This window comes from Scyliorhinus torazame, chromosome 8 (genome assembly GCF_047496885.1).
Source record: "Scyliorhinus torazame isolate Kashiwa2021f chromosome 8, sScyTor2.1, whole genome shotgun sequence".
Lineage (NCBI taxonomy): Eukaryota > Metazoa > Chordata > Chondrichthyes > Carcharhiniformes > Scyliorhinidae > Scyliorhinus > Scyliorhinus torazame.
Genome location: NC_092714.1, coordinates 46,955,482 through 46,975,781, shown reverse-complemented (window position 1 = coordinate 46,975,781; position 20,300 = coordinate 46,955,482). Strand labels below are relative to the sequence as shown.

Here is a 20,300-nt window from a genome sequence, read left to right as displayed (position 1 = left end):
CAAAATTCGCAATGATCAGTTAGTTGATCTGGTTTTGGTAATTGAGGGAGGAATATTTGTTCAGATCGAGTCTACATAAGGATCTTTGATATCTACAGGCAGATGTAGCATTTTGTTCAGCATTTTGTCCCCGAACAAGGGCCGGAATGTGGCGACTAGGGGCTTTTCACAGTAACTTCATTGAAGGCTACTAGTGACAAGCGATTATTATATGCTATTAAGGACAGGATCTCCAGCCAATGCAGCACCTCCTCGGTATTGCATTGGAATGTTATGAATCAGTTCATGTAATATTTCACCTCACAACCTTGGGAAGAGTGCTCCCAACTGCGAGAAAGCAACAGCGTTTACCTTTGAATAACTTGGGAATCTTGACTTGCGAGTCGCCCTGTACCAAAACATCTTTGAACTCTGTTTAATTATTGTTGAATCAAAAAACTTAAAACAGTGGCATTATGCACTGAATATCACAAGCACTGAACTTGTGATATTTCATCACACTAATAATTTGTATTCTTGTCTTGTTTTATATAAAGAACAGTTGGTGGCTTGCTATATAAATCAAGTTCACACTGCCCTTTCACAACTAAAATCGACACCAATAACTTTTATCTGTGTTTCGCATGATGTTTTTCTATTTCACTTAAGGAAGACAATTTTATAATATATCGCTCATATTAGATAATTCTTACACGTGTCTTCAATTACTGCTTTCAACTTTTCTTTTCTGATTATGAATGACACGTCACTCCCCTCAGCTCGATGCCTATTTATCACGAAACTCCTTCTTAAAACATTCCAGTCTGGCTTTCACATTTCCATGGCACTTAAAGAACATCAGCAGATCTTATAAATGACATCCTCAGTGGTCATGGTGCATTATCCTCCTTAATCTATTGTAGTGTTTGTTACACCTGACTGTAACTGCCTCCTTCACAGTCCAGCTCTGAAACTTTGCATGGCTCCATTCTTACTCAATCAAATGCAGCCATTGCAGCTGCAGTAAAGACTTATTTTCTCTCTGCGCTTGTCATCAGTGATTCACTACTCTTCCTTAATTGATGCTGCCATCTCGGTAATGCAGTAACAAGATGGGGTGGTCAGATTTCATAAACACATTGATACTCCAATTTTCTCTCTCCACCGCTATACTTCTGACTGCAACTTGGCTGTCAGACTACACATATGACAGCATTCTGGATGAGACAAAACTTCCTCCAGCTCAATATCACATTCTATTCCCTTGCTTAGGTCATTAGTACGTCTTGGTGCTTTTTCAATTATAGCAATGCGATTTTTAATCAGTGAAATGGAATATTCCTCATTTTGCTGTGTAACACTTAAAACAAAAAGCTTCACTACATCTAGGACAAAGCAGTTGCTTGAATGCTGCTCATGTGGCTGGATTCAATGTCCAGCCTCCCAAACACCAGACTGAAACATACTTTAGGTACAAGATCATTGCAAAGACTCACCAAGGTTACTTGAGCAACACTCCTTTTCCTCATGATCTATACCACTGAAAAAGGCAAGAACAGCAATGCTATTGGTGTGCTATCCACTACAGTCCTCCCCCCACCGCCTCTGAATTTCACACCTTTCTTCTTGGGGATGTATTGCTATTTTTAAAATTGCTGCGCTATCTTGGAATTCTGTACCTGACATTTGTTCAGGGCACTACCACAGCAAAGAATGAATGAGCACAAGAAGGTGGCCGACAGCCATGACCACCTTGGGGTAACTAGGGACGGGCACCATATTCTTTCTTGTCGGCGTTGTCCACTTTCCAAAATAAAAACATGATCATGATGTAAAATTGGTGCAGATCTGGTGATCCTCGCTTTGAAACAGTCTGATCTCCATCTCCACAAGTCAGCACAATTGCTAAAAGAAGGGTTTACATTAGATATACAAACCAAGGGCAGCACGGTGGTGCAGTGGTTAATGCTGCTGCCTCACGGCGTCGTGGTCCCAGGTTTGATCCCGGCTCTGGGTCACTTTTTCCGTGTGGAGTTTGCACATTCTCCCCGTGTTTGCGTGGGTTTCGCCCCCACAGCCCAGAGATGTGCAGGTTAGGTGGATTGGCCGTGCTAAATTGTTCCTTAATTGGAAAAAAATTAATTGGGTACTCTAAATTTATTTAAAAAAACAGATGTGCAAACCAATAAGAGGAAGAACAATAAGTAAGGATTTGCACAGGAAGAAAGGAAAATAAAGTGAATTGACTGGAAGGAGCTTTAAAGTAAATAGGGGGGGGGGTTCACGTGAGGGGAAATTTAGAACATTAACAAGAAAGGACAAGGCAATGATATAGGGTGATGTTATGGGCAATGATAGCCAACATGTGACAGGAGGAAACAGAGTATGGACGGCACGATAGCACAGTGGCTAGCACCGTGGCTTCACAGCTCCAGGGTCCCAGGTTCGATTCCCGGCTTGGGTCACTGTCTGTACGGAGTCTGCATGTTATCCCCGTGTCTGTGTGGGTTTCCTCTGGGTGCTCTGGTTTCATCCCACAGTCCAAAGATGTGCAGATTAGGTGGATTGGCCATGCTAAATTGCCCTTGGTGTCCAAAGAAAAAGAAAAGGGTTACGGGAATAGGGTGGAAGTGTGGGCTTAAGTGGGATGGTGTTTGCAAGGGTCGGTGAGCCGAATGATGACCTTCTGCACTGTAAATTCTATGGTCTAGCATACAAATATAAGAGAACAGCAGCAAATCTGACCAGAGTAGGGAATATTTTAAGGCTCTTGTATCTGAATGCAAGCATTATTTGTAACAAGGTGGATGAATTGATAGCACAAATAGAAATAAATGAATAGGATATGATAATCATTACAGAGATGTGGTCGCAAAGTAATATTCAAAGGTATTTGACATTTCAGAAGGATAAGAAAAGGAAGTGGGGTGTCTCTCTATTATTGAAGGATGAGATCAGTACAGTGGTATGAAATGATCTTGGCTTGAAAGATCAAAATATAGAATCAGTTTTGGGGAAGTTGAGATACAGCCAGGGAAATAAGTCACTGGTGGGAGTAATTTATAGGCCCCTGAACTCTAGCTGCTACACTGTAGAACAGACTACAAATTAAGAAATAATGGAAGCTTGTAAGAAAGTTACTGCAATAATTGTAGGCGATTTTAATCTTCATATGAATTGGGCAAACAAAATTGACAAAAGTAGCCTCGAGGATGAATTCATAGTGTATTTAGGACAGTTTACTAAAACAATTGGAACCATCCATATATTTTAGACCTGGTAATGTGTAATGGCCTCAGTGGTTCAATTATCTCATACTGAAGGATCCTCTCGGCAAGAGTGATCATAATAAGATCAATTTTCACATCCAGTTTGAGAGTGAGACCTGGAGTCTGAAACTAGTGCATTAAATGGAAAGGGTATAGTGGGCAGAATTGGTTATAGTGGACTGGGAAAGTAAGTTGCAGGTAAGATGATAGAATGGCTGAAGTTTAAGGAGATGTTTCATAACTGTCAACAAAGATATATTTCATTGAGATAGAAATGTGAAGGATGCACCATCCATGGCTAACTAAGGAGGTTAATGATATCAACTTGAAAGAGAAGGTGTTGAATGATGTGAAAATTAATAATAGGCCAGAAGATTGGGAAGATTTTTAGAAACCTGCAAAGGACGAGATAAAAATGTAAATATTATAATACGAGAGTGAACTAGCAAAAATATAAAAACAAAACATTAAGAGCATCTAAAAAGATGGACCGTAACAAAACAGAATGTTGGTTCCTTTAGAGGATGAGGATGTAGAATCAATAATACGAAACAAGAGAAGAACAGAGACTTTGACCAAATATTTTGTACCTGTCTTTACAGTAGAAGACAGTGTCCCAAGAATTCTGGAAAATCAAGGGCCAAACTTCAAGTACGAGGGACTAAAGGCCCAGATCCCCTGGACCTGATAGCCTGTACCTTATGGTCTTAAATGAAGTTGCTGCAAGGGCAGCACAATGGCGCAGTGATTAGCACTGCTGCCTGTGGCGCTGAGGACCAGGATTTGATTCTGACCCCAGGTCACTGTGTGGAGTTTGTACATTCTCCCTGTCTGTGCATGGGTTTCACCCCCACAACCCAAAGATGTGCAGGTTAGCTGGATTGGCCACACTAAATTGCCCCTTAATTGGGAAAAAAAATTATTGGGTACTCTAAATTTCTAAAAGAAAATGAAGTGTCTGCAGAGATAATGCATGCTTTGTTTGCAATCTTCGAAAAGGTCCAAGGTTCTGGAAATGTTCCAGTGGTTTGGAAAGACCATAAATGTAATACAAAAACAGAAGATACTGGACAATCTCAGCAGTAATGGCAGTATCTGTGGAGAGAGAAGGGAGCTAACATTTCAAATCTGCATGACTCTTTGTCAAAGTTCTTTGACTCTGTAATATTTCTTTTCAAGAAAAAGAGAGACAGAAAGTAGGAAATGAAAGACTCGTAGTTAGTCTAACATCTGTCAATTGGAAAATGCTAAAATCCATTATTAATAATGAAATGGCGGCAGTGGCGCTAGTGGTATTATCACTAGGCTAGTAACACAAATCTTTTTTTTAAAAATAACTTGGTGTACCCAATTCATTTTTTCCAATTAAGGGGCAATTTAGCATGGACAATCCACCTATCTTGCACATCTTTGGGTTGTGGGGGCGAAACCCATGCAAACACGGGGAGAATGTGCAAACTCCACATGGACAGTGACCCAGAGCCGGGATCGAACCTGGGACCTCTGCGCTGTGAGGCAATGCTAACCACTGTGCCACCGTGCTGCCCTGTAACACAGAAATCTAGAATAATGCTCTGGAGACCTGGGTTCAAAGCCCACCATGGCAGATGCTGAAAATTTAATTTAATTAAAGAACCTGGAATTAAAAATCATTGTTGATTTTTGTAAAAATCCACCTGGTTCACAAATGTATTTAAGGAAGGAAATTTGTAATCCTTACCTGGTTTGGCCTACTACATGTGACTCCAGACCCACAGTGATGTGGTTGATTCTTAACTACCCTCTGAAATGGGCCTAGCAACGCACTCGGTTCACGGGCAATTAGGGATGAGCAATGAATGTAGCCCCAGCCAGCGACACCCAAATCCCATGAATGAATTTTTTTTTAAAGTAGAAAATCATAATACAATCATGCTGAGTTAACTTGGTTATACAAAAGCTTGACAATTATAGTTCTTAGAAAAGGAACAAGCAGAATGGATGAACGGAATCCAATAGATGTGTATTTGGATGTCCAAATGTTATTTATGTGCTACATAAATAACTACCATACAAAATAAGAAATCATGATGCTGGATGTAATATATCAGTATGGATAAAGAATTGGCTAGCAAACAGGAGTTGGAGTAATTTAGTAATTTTCAGGTTGGCAAATTTTAACTCGTGGCATGCCCACAGGGATCAAGGTCTCAACTAGTTACAATCTATATTAATAACTTGGCTGAAGGGACCGACCGAGTGCATTGTTACCAAATTTGCTGCTGATACAAGGATAAATAGGAAAAGAAGTTCAAAGGAGGACACACAGAGCCTGCGACGGGAACTAAGTAGGTTGAGTAAGTGGGTAAAATTTGGTTGACGGAGCATAATGTCAGAAAAATGGGGATGTGTGCACTCGTGGATAGAATAGAAAGCAGAATATTTAAGGAGAAAGACTTCACAATGCTGTTGTACAGAGGATTCTGAGTGTTCTTGTATAGGAACCACAAAAGGTTTCTCCAGTAATAAATGTAAATGTTGCCTTAGTGCGAGAGGAACCACAAAAGGTAGGCAAGCAGGTACAGCAAGTAATTAGGAAGACAGATTTCATAGAATTTACAGTGCAGAAGGAGGCCATTCGGCCCATCGAGTCTGCACCGGCTCTTGGAAAGAGCACCCTACCCAAGGTCCACACCTCCACCCTATCCACATAACCCAACAACCCCACCCAACACTAAGGGCAATTTTGGACACTAAGGGCAATTTTGGACACTAAGGGCAATTTATCATGGCCAATCCACCTAACCTGCACATCTTTGGACTGTGGGAGGAAACCGGAGCACCTGGAGGAAACCCACGCACACACGGGGAGGATGTGCAGACTCCGCACAGACAGTGACCCAAGCCGGAATCGAACCTGGGACCCTGGAGCTGTGAAGCAATTGTGCTACCCACAATGCTACCGTGCTGCAGATGGAATATTGACCTTTATTGTAAGGGTCTTCAGTATCCAAATCACCTAATTATACAGCGCTTGTTCAATTCTCGGACCAGCTGAGGTTATTCATGAAGCCTCCGCCTTCTCAACCTTATTCCTTGCCTGAGGTGTGGTGATTCTCAGGTTAAATCACCACCAGTCAGTTCTCAAAGGGGCGAGCAGCCTGTGGTCCTCTCGGACTAAGGCAACATTTACATTTATTACTGGAGAAACAAAAGTATATCCGGAACTCATTGCTGCGATACGTCACTTCAAACCTTTTCCATTAAAGCAACAAGTGTTAGCTTTAACCTTTTATTTCCTGTCTGTCACCCAAGCTTGTATCCATGATGCTACATTTCCTCTTGTACCATACACCTGTTCTTTTTTGTTCCATTCCTACTGTGGGGTACCTTACTTGAATGCCTTCTGAAAATCCATATATACACATGTGCTGCATAGTCTTTATGCATTTATCCCTTCTTTATGAAACCTAAACTTTGTCAATCATCACTTATTATAGTGTTCTAGTGTTTTTGATCCAGACACCTCTAAATTCTTTCCAAGTTTAAAAATGCAGCATAGAACCAATAAAAAGATTTAAATTACAGTAGGTGGAGATGTCACAGACATGGAGCTTGGAGAATTATATGTCTGTGTAAGTTTCAAAATTCGATATTTTCCACAATTATTTAAAAGGCAGCTGTTTTTAAAAATATATTTCTAATATATACATTAACTTCATATTCCTTGACAGAGATTACTTAAAGATTTCGATAATTTTCTCTCTTTTGCAATTTATATAAATGACTTGACTGAAGGTATGGCGGTAAGGTAGCACTGTGGGTAGCACTGTTGCTTCACAGCTCTAGGGTCCCAGGTTCGATTCCTGGCTTGGGTCACTGTCATCATAGATTATCATAGAATTTACAGTGCAGAAGGAGGCCATTCGGCCCATCGAGTCTGCACCGGCTCTTGGAAAGAGCACCCTACCCAAGATCAACACCTCCACCCTATCCCCATAACCCAGTAACCCCATCCAACACTTAGTCTGCACGTTCTCCCCGTGTCTGCGTGGGTTTCCTCTGGGTGCTCCAGTTTCCTCCCACAAGTCCTGAAAGACATGCTGTTAAGTGAATTGGATATTCTATATTTTCCCTCTGTGTACCCCAACAGGCGCCGGAATGTGATGACTAGGGGCTTTTCTCAGTAACAGTGTTAATGTAAGCCCACTTGTGACAAAGATTATTATGGTTGCTAACTTTGTTGACCACAAATGTCAGGCAGGAAGGTAAATTGTGACGAGGACGTAAGGAGGCTGCAAAGGGACATGGGTTAAGTAAGTGGTCAAATAATGTAGACAAATGTTAAAATGTCCATTTTGGCAGGAAGAATAAAAAAGAAGCTTATTATCTAAATGGCAAGAGATTGCATGGTTTAGGGATTCTGAGGGATCTGGGCATCCAGTGCATGGATCACAAAAGGTTAGTGTACAGGTACAGCATGTAATTAGGAAAGTTAACCAATTGATATAATTTATTGAGGGGAATTAATTATAAAAGTAGGGAAGTTATACTTCAGTTGTACAGGGCATTAGCGAGACCACGTCTGGAGAATTGTGTACGACATTGATCTCCTTATTTAAGAAAGGATGTGTAAATATGTTAGAAGCAGTTCCGAGAAGGATTACTGGACGAATACCAGAAATGGGCACATTTTCTGAGGAAAGATAGGAGAGGTTGGGTTTAGAAGAGTAAGAGGTGACATGATCAAGACCTTTAAGTTCTTGTGGGGTATTGACAGGGTTGATGTAGAAAGTACGTTTCCTCTTGTTGGAGAATCTAGAACGAGGGGTTTGATGAATGTACAAAATTGGTATATATGCGGTAATGGTTTTAAAAGCCTGGGTTAGGGTGTGTGTGTGTGTGTGTATATCTGCTGCAGTAAAAGTTGTAAATATCCTGGTTTAAAAGACAGACTTTGGCTGCAAGAGGGGGCAGTTACGATGACAAAAGTGAGATCATCATTCTTTCAAGCTATGCTTATGTTTACAAGGAGAGTCTTAATGGGTTTTTGATATGATTTCTGGGGAGCAGATAATTAGAGGCATTGGGCACGATTTAATAAAGAAATATCAGAGTCCGTTCTGAGCAGGATTAGCAGGGTCGTTCCTGGTGCTACAAACGATCTAACGGCACTTTGTTGCTATTTCGGATCCCGGCAGTGAACTCCGAGGCCACACTCAGCATCATTTCCTGCACTGAGGAACTCTGACAAGCTGTCGCCCCTGGAACCTCGCATCCAACTCCGCTGGTGCAAACCAATGATTATCGCAAATCGGTGCTGCCAGGGTCGCACTTCCTGAGTGGCAATGCCCAGGTGGCACCAGCAGTGCCAGCCTGGTCAGAGGCCGACCACCCAGTGGCCTCTGACCACCTGGGAGATCAGACCCGCCCCCCCCCCCCAAAATACCACCCTGAATCGTCCCCATTTGTGGGAATCAGTGCTAAATGGCACCCGCCTGGGGTTTTCTTGGCGAGGCCGGTAGATACTGGGTGGCCGTTCAGTCTAGTGTAGATATAGTTAAGCTCACTTAACTATGCGAGACTGGGCAGGGATCCAGATCGCGACGTCTCGCTAGTTCTGGCTAGATCTCAGAAGACCTAACGACCATTGGGAATCCTGGGAGCGGCCAGTAAATCACAGACACTGTGTTTTAACTTAAGTATGTAGGTCATGGGGTTTGATTGGAATAAAGAAGATGTGAGAAATGGCTGGAGCCAAGTCTGTAGCAGGCAGGGTTTCAGTTTAATTTCTGGAAGCTGTTAGCTGAACAATGTCTTTTGAAAAAGGCCATCAGATTCAGCATTAATCTGGCAGACAGTGGATTGTAGATTGTTTACTGAAAGGATCTTCCTCTCTTCAAGCAGTCTTTTTTTTAAAATAAATTTCGAATACCCAATTAATTTTTTCCAATTAAGGGGCAATTTAGCGTGGCCAATCCACCTACCCTGCACATCTTTGGGTTGTGGGAGTGAGACCCACTTAGACACGGGCAGAATGTGCAAACTCCACACGGACTGTGACCCAGGGCCGTGATTGAACCCGGGTCCTTGGTGCCGTGAGGCAGCTGTGCTGACCACTGCACCACTGTGCTGCTCGCAGCCGTCACTCATTTAAGATGGAGATTAGGAGAAAATGTTCCTGAGGGTCGTGAGTCTCTGGAACTCTCTTCCTTCAAAGGCAGTGGATGCAGATTCTTGGAATATTTTTAACGTAGAGCTACATAAGATTCTTGATTAACAAGGAGGTGAAAAGATATCAGGGGTGGGTAGGCAGAATTGTGGGGTTGAAGTTACAATCCGATCAGCCATGATCTACTTGTATTTCCATGAACACAAAAGCGAAATGCTGAATGTTGGAAATGTGAAATATAAACTGGGAAACAGTTAGGTCAGGCAGTATCTGTCTTGAGAGCATTTCTCTCCACCAATGTTGCAGATACTGCCTCCAGCATTTTCTGTTTTTATCACTGTTTTCAACCGTCTTGGTTTTTCATTATAAGGAGTGTGTCATAATTTACTGTCCTACACAGTTTTTGATCACCAGTCACTTATTGATATTAGGCAAAATTCTCTAGTATTTAAAGGTCAAGCAGTGATCTTTTTTTAGTGATGCTATATTCTAAACGGTAGCTAGACTAGCTTCCTGCTAAATTTGATGCATTAAATTGCTAGTGATAGTATTCTGTAATATTATAGATTAATGTTATCCCATAATCAGTGATGTGATTTGTACTTAGTCAATCTTTCATTCTACGTTAGGGATAAAGACCTAGCTGAAGCATTGGATGAAGGTGGCTATGACGTGGAAACACTTAGAAACATAATTCAAGGACGATGCATACCGACTGACCAAAGGGCCAAAGTGTGGAAGGTAAATACTCCATGGTACAGTTGCACTGAATTTGCTAATTTGATTTTTTTTAGTAGAGTGCGACAGTGCAGAAATTAGGCAAACTGAAACATTGCACACAAGCAGTTAAGTGTAATTTTTTAGAACTTGGCTCACTTGACACTGATTACCGATTTAATTTCTTTTTAAAAAAATATATATTTTATTCAAAAAATTTTTCGGCCAAACAAAACAGTACAAAAATGTTTCCCTTTTTACAACAATAAAACAATATAAATAATAGTGACCGTTTTTTAACAAATAAATAAATAATATATAAACTAAATGGCAACTGCCATAACAGAATATTAACTCTCCCAAATAATAAAGTCAAACCAGCCAATATACATATCCAAGTAAAAATATCCATACAAAAACACCCCTGAGGACCCCCCCCCTCCCCCCCTGGGTTGCTGCTGCTACTTTCCCAGTTCCTTTATCGTTCTGCGAGATAGTCAATGAACGGTTGCCACCGCCTGGTGAACCCTTGAGCCGAACCTCTTAGTGCGAACTTTATCCGTTCCAGTTTTATAAACCCTGCCATGTCGTTTATCTAGGCCTCCATGCCCGGGGGTTTAGCTTCCTTCCACATAAGCAGTATCCTTTGCCGGGCTACTAGGGACGCAAAGGCCAAAACATCAGCCTCTCTCGCCTCCTGCACTCCCGGCTCTTCTGCAACCCCGAATATAGCCAACTTGGCTCGACCCGGAACCCCACCATCTTCGAAAGCACATTTGCCACCCCCACCCAGAACCCATGCAGTGCCGAGCATGACCAAAACATGTGGGTGTGGTTCGCTGGGCTTCTCGCGCATCTCCCGCACCTATCCTCTACCCCGAAAAATTTACTGAGCCTTGCTCCGGTCATCTGCGCCCTGTGCAAGACCTTGAATTGTATCAGGCTAAGCCTGGCACACGAGGACGAAGAGTTTACCCTGCGTAGGGCATCTGCCCACAGCCCCTCTTCGATCTCTTCCCCCAGCTCTTCTTCCCATTTTCCCTTCAGCTCATCCACCGTGATCTCCCCCTCGTCTCTCATTTCCCTGTATATATCTGACACCCTACCAGCCCCCACCCATGTCCCCGAAATCACTCTATCCTGAATCTCCTGCGTCGGGAGCTGCGGAAATTCCCTCACCTGTTGCCTCACAAAAGCCCTCAATTGCATATACCGAAATGCATTCCCCTGGGGCAACCCGTATTTTTCCGTCAGCGCTCCCAGACCCGCAAACGTCCCGTCTAGGAACAGATCCCTCAGTTGCACAATCCCTGCTCTCTGCCATGTTCTAAATCCCCCATCTATTCTCCCCGGGACAAACCTATGATTATTCCTTATCGGGGACCGCACCGAGGCACCCGTCATTCCCTTATGCCGTCTCCACTGCCCCCAAATTTTCAGCGTTACCACCACCACTGGACTTGTGGTGTATTTCTTCGGGGAGAACGGCAACGGCGCCGTCGCCAATGTAGGCTGGTTCCTTTACAGGACGCCATTTCCAGTCTCTTCCACGCCGCTCCCTCCCCTTCTCCCATCCACTTACACACCATTGAGGTATTGGCGGCCCAATAATAATCACTTAAGCTCGGCAGTGCCAGTCCCCCCCCCTATCCCTGCTATGCTGCAAAAAAAAAAACTCCTCACTCTCGGGGTCTTCCCAGCCCACACAAAGCTCATAACACTCTTCTCAATTTTTTTGAAAAAAGCCCTCGTAACCATCACCGGGAGGCACTGGAACACAAAAAGAAATCTCGGGAGGACTACCATTTTCACCCTACCCACCAGTGACAGGGACACCATGTCCCATCTCTTAAAATCCTTCTCCATCTGTTCCACCAATCGTGTTAAATTAAGCCTATGTAGGGTTCCCCAGCTCCTGGCTATCTGGATCCCTAAGAACCGGAAATCTCTTATTACCCACCTCAGCGGTAAATCATCTATTCCCCTGCTCTGCTCCCCCGGATGCACCACAAACAACTCACTCTTCCCCATATTCAATTTGTACCCCGAAAATTCCCCAAACTCCCTGAGTGTCCGCATTATCTCAGGCATCCCCTCCACTGGGTCCGCAACATACAGCAATAGATCATCTGCATACAATGATACCCGGTGTTCTTCTCCTCCCCTGAGTACTCCCCTCCACTTCCTAGAGCCCCTCAGAGCTATGGCCAGCGGCTCAATTGCCAATGCAAACAGTAACAGGGACAGGGGACACCCGTGTCTTGTCCCTCTATAAAGACGGAAGTAGTCGGACCTCTGCCTGTTCGTGATCACACTTTCCACCGGGGCCCTATGTAGCAGCTGTACCCATCCAATAAATCCCTCTCCAAAACCAAATCTCCTCAACACTTCCCATAGGTAGTCCCACTCCACTCTGTCAAATGCTTTCTCAGCGTCCATCGCCACCCCTATCTCCGCCTCCCCCTCCGGCGGGGGCATTATCATCACCCCTAACAGCCTCCGTATATTCGTGTTCAGCTGTCTTCCCTTAACGAACCAAGTTTGATCCTCGTGGACCACCCCCGGGACACAATCCTCTATCCTTGTCGCCATCACCTTGGCCAGGAGCTTAGCATCCACGTTCAGGAGGGAAATAGGCCTGTAAGACCCGCACTGCAGCGGGTCTTTTTCCTTCTTTAAGAGTAACGATATCGTCGCCTCCGACATAGTCGGGGGCAACTTCCCCCTTTCCCTGGCCTCATTAAAGGTTCTCGTCAAAAGCAGGGCCAGTAGGTCCATGTATTTCCTATAAAATTCCACCGGGAACCCATCCGGTCCCGGGGCCTTCCCCGCCTGCATGCTCCCAATCCCCTTTACCACCTCCTCCACCTCAATCCGTGCTCCCAGTCCCACCCTCTCCTGCTCCTCCACCTTCGGGAATTCCAGCCGATCTAGGAAATGCATCATTCCCTCCTTCCCTTCCGGGAGCTGAGCCTTATACAGCCTCTCGTAGAATGCCTTAAACATCCCGTTCACCCTCTCCGCTCCCCGTTCCACCTCACCTTCCTCATCCCTTTCTCACCCCACCTATCTCCCGCGCTTCTCCCCTCTTCCTCAGTTGTTGGGCCAGTAACCGGCTCGCCTTCTCTCCATACTCATACTGTACTCCCTGTGCCCTCCTCCACTGTGCTTCTGCCTTGCCTGTGGTCAGCAGGTCAAATTCCATATGTAGCCTTTGTCTTTCCCTGTACAGTCCCTCCTCCGGAGCCTCTGCATATTGCCTGTCTACCCTCAGAAGTTCTCTCAACAATCGCTCCCTTTCTTTGCTCTCTTACTTCCCTTTATGGGCCCTTATGGATATCAGTTCCCCTCTGACCACCGCCTTCAGCGCCTCCCAGACCACTCCCACCTGGACCTCTCCGTTATCATTAAGCTCCAGGTACCTTTTGATACACCCCCTCACCCTTAGACATACCCCCTCATCCGCCAACAACCCCATATCCAATCTCCAGAGTGGGTGCTGCTCCTTTTCCTCTCCTATCTCCAGATCTACCCAATGTGGAGCGTGGTCCGAAATGGCTATGGCCATGTACTCCGTCCCTGTCACCTTCGGAATCAGTGCCCTTCCCAGGACAAAAAAGTCTATCCGTGAATACACCTTGTGAACATGGGAGAAAAATGAAAACTCCTTACTCCTAGGCCTAATAAATCTCCAGGGGTCTACTCCTCCCATCTGCTCCATGAAGTCCTGAAGCACCTTGCCCGCTGCCGGCCTCCTCCCGGTCTTAGACCTAGACCGGTCCAGCCCTGGATCAAGCACCGTATTGAAGTCTCCCCCCATTACCAGCTTTCCCGCCTCCAGGTCCGGGATACACCCCAGCATACACTTCATGAAGTTTGCATCATCCCAGTTCGGGGCGTATACGTTCACCAGAACCACCGCCTCCCCTTTCAATCTGCCACTCACCATCACGTATCTACCCCCACTGTCTGCCACTATGGTCTTTGCCTCAAACTGTACCCGTTTCCCCACTAAGATAGCCACCCCCCTATTCTTCGCATCTAAGCCCGAATGGAACACCTGCCCCACCCATCCTTTACGTAGTCTGACCTGATCTGCCAGTTTCAAGTGCGTCTCCTGCAACATGACCACATCTGCCTTTAAGTTCTTTCGGTGTGCGAGTACCCGTGCCCTTTTAATCGGCCCATTCAGCCCTCTCACGTTCCACATGATCAGCCGGGTTGGGGGGCTCTCTACCCCCCCCCCCCCCCATGTCGACTCGCCATCCCCTTTTCTAACCCAGCTCCTCACCCGGTTCCCACGTACCCGTATATCCCACCGACGGTGCTCTCCCGTCCCGACCACCCCGCCCCATAACAGCTCCCCCTTCCCCTTAGCAGCAGCAACCCAGTTAACCCCCCCCCCACTAGATCCCTTTCTAGCATAGTTGCACCCCCCATGTTGCTCCTAGAAGTCAGCAAACTCTGGCTGACCTCGGCTTCCCCCGTTTGTCCTCGGCCCCTCATTGTGCGAGGCCCCCTCCTTCCTGCGTCCCCGTTCCCGCCACAATTACCATAGCGCGGGAGCAAAGCCCGTGTTTCCCACTCGGCCCCGCCCCTGATGGCGCAGTTCCCTTCTCCTTCCCTTTCCTTCCCACCGGCGCCCACAGTTCCCCATACTCTTTCCCCCCCCCCCCCCACCCCCCCCACGAGGGGAAAAGAGAAAAGTTACAAAATTGAAAAAATTCCCCCCCCCTTCCCCTTCCTCGTCCCACATAATCACCCCACCACTTTATTACAGAAGCTTTTTTTCTCGCCAGACTATTCCAGCTTCTCGTCCACAATGAATATCCACGCCTCTTCTGCCGTCTCAAAGTAGTGGTGCTTCCCTTGGTGTGTGACCCACAGTCTCGCCGGCTGCAACATTCCAAATTTAACCTTTTTGTGGAGCACCGCCTTGGCCCGGTTGAAACTTGCCCTCCTTCTCGCCACCTCCGCACTCCAATCCTGGTACACGCGGATCACCGCGTTCTCCCACCTGCAGCTCCGAGTTTTCTTCGCCCATCTTAGAACCATCTCTCTGTCATTGTAGCGGTGAAACCTCACCACTATGGCTCGAGGTATTTCTCCTGCCTTTGGTCTTCGCGCCAAAACTCGGTAAGCTCCCTCCACCTCCAAAGGGCCCATCGGGGCCTCCGATCCCATTAGCGAGTGAAGCATCGTGCTCACATATGCCCCGACGTCCGCCCCCTCTGTGCCTTCGGGGAGACCCAAGACTCTTAAATTCTTCCTCGAGTTATTCTCCAGGGCTTCCAACCTCTCCACACACCTTTTGTGCTGTGCCTCGTGTGTCTCTGTCTTTACCACCAGGCCCTGTATTTCATCCTCATTCTCCGCAGCCTTTGCCTTCACGACCCGAAGCACCAACTCCTGGGTCCTCTGCACCTCCTTTAGCCCTTCAATCGCCTGTAGCATCGGGGCCAACACCTCCTTCTTCAGCTCTTCCACACAGCGCCGCAGGAACTCTTGTTGCTCCGGGCCCCATACTGAACAGCCACCTTCCAACGCCATCTTGCTTCGAGCTTCCCTTCCTTGCCGCTGCTCCAGTGGATCCACTGCAATCCAGCCGCTATCCTCTCCTTTATCCATACTTATCCGGGGGGATTCCCTCCTATTTCACCGCACAATGATTTTGGCCGTTAAAAATTGCCGTTGGGGCTCTTAATAAGAGCCCAAAAGTCAGTTTCAACGGGAGGTGCCGAAACGTGCGACTTAGCTGGTCATCGCCGCACCCGGAAGCCCACCGATTTAATTTCTGATATTAACAAAGAGCCATGGATAATCAACTCTTTTTGTACATTAAAAACATCATATTGCTTGTGTTCCCGTGTTGTCCTCTAAGGAAATTTGCCATATATTTTGGTACTATATCTCACAATCCTGAAGGTACTATGTTTGATCCTCAGTCTTTGTTGATTCGGCCAATCTGAACAAGGAAAAACTTGTATGTGCTTCAGTTAGCTTTGGTGCTCCTGGGCTATGGAGGGAAAAATAACGAGTAGAATTTACTTTAAGGTTGCTTTCCAATGATTCATGCTCAACACACATGAGCACATGATGCCTGATCATTGCTTTGGCTCACAATTAAAGGACAGACTGTTGGGTGAAGTAGCCACGCACTTTTCAAAAATTAAAAAGCATAGTTTCTTAATGGCACTGGTTCCGCTGGAAATTTTGCTCTTGCATAATTCTACACTATATTTACATGGTTATTGCACAGCAGTGTGTACCAAACGTTTTTTAAAATGTCAAAATATTTTGATTTTGCATTTTCACATTTTCTTCAAAATTTACACCCCACCAACAAACAGTTAACGGCAGCGAATACAATGTCAATCCCCTTATTAACAACAATGATCCCATCCTCCCACCAACCCCCAAACAATGGCCGCATGACAATATACACATCAAATAAAACAAAACCTCCCTAGAAAATAAAGGAATCAGGAAGCGCCTATGGTCACCATTGACATATATAGTCCACCCCCAATATTCAAAGCCATCCAATCCCCGAAAGTATACTGTGAATGACACCCATCGAACCGAGGTCCTCGGCTCTGTGAGGCAGTTCTAACCACTGGACCACCGTGCCGCCCCACCTTAAGATAGGTTGACCTCGAAAGGAGAATGTTACCAAGGATTAGATTATGAGGAGATATTACACAAATTAGACTTGTATTCTGTGGAATATAGACCATTAAGGGTTGATTTGAAAAAGGTTTTTTATATTGTTAACAATTAATAGGATGGACAGTGTTTTTCTGCTGATGGGGGAGTGTAGGGCAAAGGGACAGACCCTGAAAAAGTCCATTCACAAGAGAAGTTCGGAGAGGCGTCATCCAAGAATGGTATAATTGTGAGTCAATGTCCCTCATGAAGCAGAAGATGCTAGCTCAATTAATAAATTTAAATTGTAGAACAGGCTCGAGGACCTACTATTGTTTCTATGCCATGTAACTGTCCCTCTATAGGAGATTGTAACTGCAGGAGGTAAAAAGAAACATCAAAATATTTCTGAAAAATAAATACAAATACACTGCATTGTTACAGTTGCTCCTATTTTTATTATCGCTACCTGGCATGTCCTTTCACTCTTAACATTTGAGGAAAGGATGATTGGGCTTTGAACATGATGCAGCTATTCAATAGGAAACGTTCTTGTGCATCCTATTAGGCATGCATTGGCGTATTGGTAGTGTGTTCAGCTATGAATTAGAAGGTTGTGGATTTAAATTCCATCATAGGGACCTGAACACAATCTAACGTCGCGCTCCAGTATGCCTACGCAATACTGAAGGATTGCTGCACTGTTAGAGGTGTCACCTTTCAGTTAAGACATTAAATTCCGGCCCTGTCTATTTGCTCAGGTGGCAGTAGGAGATCCAATGGGACTTCAGAGAAGAGCCATGGGAACTTTCCAAGTGTCCTGGCCAATATTTGCCTCTCAATCAACACCACAGTTATGAGATTGCCTGTCATTTATCTCGTTGCTGTTTTTGGGACTGTGTGCAAATTATCTGCTCAGTTTGCCTACATTACTACAGTTACTGCAGTGGTATCACATGAATCTGGAACACATAATGTAAATTTATTTTATTTTCTGTGCTATGTTACTTTTTAACCCTTCCTACTTTGCAGATTTCACTTAATGTAGCAGGGAAAGTGGGTAGCTTAGGATCATGGGATGGATCTCTAGATCTACCTGAACAGACATTAATTCAAGAAGACTGCCAAAAACTTTTAGGTGAGTTAATCAAATAGCTTGCGTAAAACACCGAATATTTGTCTGACCTCAGGTTATTCCTTATCATAGTTATCTTCAGGCATGAACGAAAGAGGGAAAGCCTTTGCAGCCAAGGTTCACAGTGCAGGATGTAATCGAGGTTGAAAAGAGTAAAAGTAAAAGCTAGATCAATTGAGAGATTATGGTTGGGTGTGATAAGCTTTGATTTTAAAAGCTTGAAGGTTGTGGGAGATACAAGAAAGCTCAGCCAATTTAATGTGCTGGCTCTGTGAAAAAGCTAGCTACTCGTCCCATCTGCCCTACATTTTCCCCTTACTGTTTTATTTTCTTTTTCGAATATTTATCCATTTTTGTTGAAAGTCTATTCTGCTTCCACCAGATTATACTATGGTATTTCATGTCCTATTTCTCTCCTTTTTGTTTTAAAATTCTTATCCTCAAATTGGTGGCAGTCTTTCATCTTGTGACATGACAGTTTGCACCATGGTGGACAACTATGTGTAAATCACCACCTGTTGTGACTCAGGAGCTCTGCTCTGGCATGGTAGTCTGCCCCATTTGCTGCAGAGGAAGATAATGGGCTGAAAAGGTGCATAATTCGCTGGCCCCTTTTTTTTTTATTCTGGGTCCTCTTTTGGGCCAGCTGGCAAGGAAAATTAGGAGAAAAGTTAAGAGGAAATATAACTTAGGAGAGGTTACTGATCGAGGTGTTAAGATTCAAAACCGAGGTAAAAAAAGCCAACATAAGTGTACTTTACCTGAATGCTCGTAGTATTCGGAATAAGGTAAATGAGTTGATGGTGCAAATCATCGTGAATGACTATGATTTAGTGGCCATTACTGAAACATGGTTAAAGGATGGTCACGACTGGGCGTTAAATATCCGAGGGTATCAAACTATTCGGAAGGACAGAGTGGATGGTAAGGGTTAAGGATGACATCTGGGCAATAGTAAGGGATGACATCAGTGCTATGGAGGATAAGATTGAATCCATTTGGGTGGAAATCAGGAATAGTAAGGGGAAAATGTCACTGATAGGAGTAGTCTATAGGCCACCAAATAGTAACATTATGGTGGGGCAGGCAATAAACAAAGAAATAACGGATGCATGTAGAAATGGTACAGCAGATGTTTGTAAGGGAGAAAAATTGTGTTAAAAAACTTGAATAAATATATTTTTTTTAAAAAGAAAAGAAATGGTACAGCAGGGACGATAGTGACATCTTGACAAATACATGAATAGGATGGGAATAGAGGGATACACACCCAGGAAGTGTAGAAGATTGTAGTTTAGTCGGGCAGCATGGTCGGCACGGGCTTGGAGGGCCGAAGGGCCTGTTCCTGTGCTGTACATTTCTTTGTTCTTTGTTCAGCCATCATGGGGGATTTTAATCTACATGTCGATTGGTTTAACCAGGTCGGTCAAGGCAGCCTTGAGGAGGAGTTTATGAAATGTATTTGCGATAGTTTCCTAGAACAGTATGTAATGGAACCTACAAGGGAACAAGCGGTCCTAGATCTGGTCCTGTGTAATGAGACCGGATTGATTCATGATCTCATAGTTAGGGATCCTCTCGGAAGGAGCGATTGCAATATGGTGGAATTTAAAATACAGATGGAGGGTGAGAAGGTAAAATCAAACACTAGTGTTTTGTGCTTAAACAAAGGAGATTACAATGGGATGAGAAAAGAACGAGCTAAGGTAGACTGGGAGCAAAGACTTTGTGGTGAAACAGTTGAGGAACAGTGGAGAACCTTCCAAGCGATTTTTCACAGTGCTCAGCAAAGGTTTATACCAACAAAAAGGAAGGACGCTAGGAAGAGGGAAAATCGACCGTGGATATCTAAGGAATAAAGGAAGAGTATCAAATTGAAGGAAAAAACGTACAAAGTGGCAAAGGTTAGTGGGAGACTAGCGGACTGGGAAATCTTTACGGGGCAATAGAAAGCTACTAAAAAAGCTATAAAGAAGAGTAAGATAGATTATGAGAGTAAACCTGCTCAGAATATAAAAACAGATAGTAAAAGTTTTTACAAATACATAAAACAAAAAAGAGTGGCTAAGGTAATTATTGGTCCTTTAGAGGATGAGAAGGGAGATTTAATAATGGGAGATGAGGAAGGCTGAGGAACTGAACAGGCTTTTTGGGTCAGTCTCCACAGTGGAAGACACAAATAACATGCCAGTGACTGATAGAAATGAGGCTATGACAGGTGAGGACCTTGAGAGGATTGTTATCACTAAGGAGGTTGTGATGGGCAAGCTAATAGGGCTAAAGGTAGACCAGTCTCCTGGCCCTGATGGAATGCATCCCAGAGTGCTAAAAGAGATGGCTAGGGAAATTGCAAATGCACTAGTGATAATTTACCAAAATTCACTAGACTCTGGGGTGGTCCCGG

The 20,300-nt window shown here is 44.5% G+C and overlaps 1 protein-coding gene across 2 annotated transcripts in view; it reads left to right on the top strand.

Moving 5' to 3' along the window:
* Nucleotides 1-20,300, top strand: part of tbc1d23 (TBC1 domain family, member 23) — a 122,401-nt gene that overhangs the window by 2,589 nt on the left and 99,512 nt on the right. For both annotated transcript variants that reach the window (XM_072513496.1, XM_072513495.1), the window contains exons 2-3: nt 10,029-10,140; nt 17,794-17,899. In XM_072513496.1, coding sequence (XP_072369597.1) covers nt 10,029-10,140; nt 17,794-17,899 — 218 coding nt within the window. The remainder of the gene's footprint in view (nt 1-10,028; nt 10,141-17,793; nt 17,900-20,300) is intronic.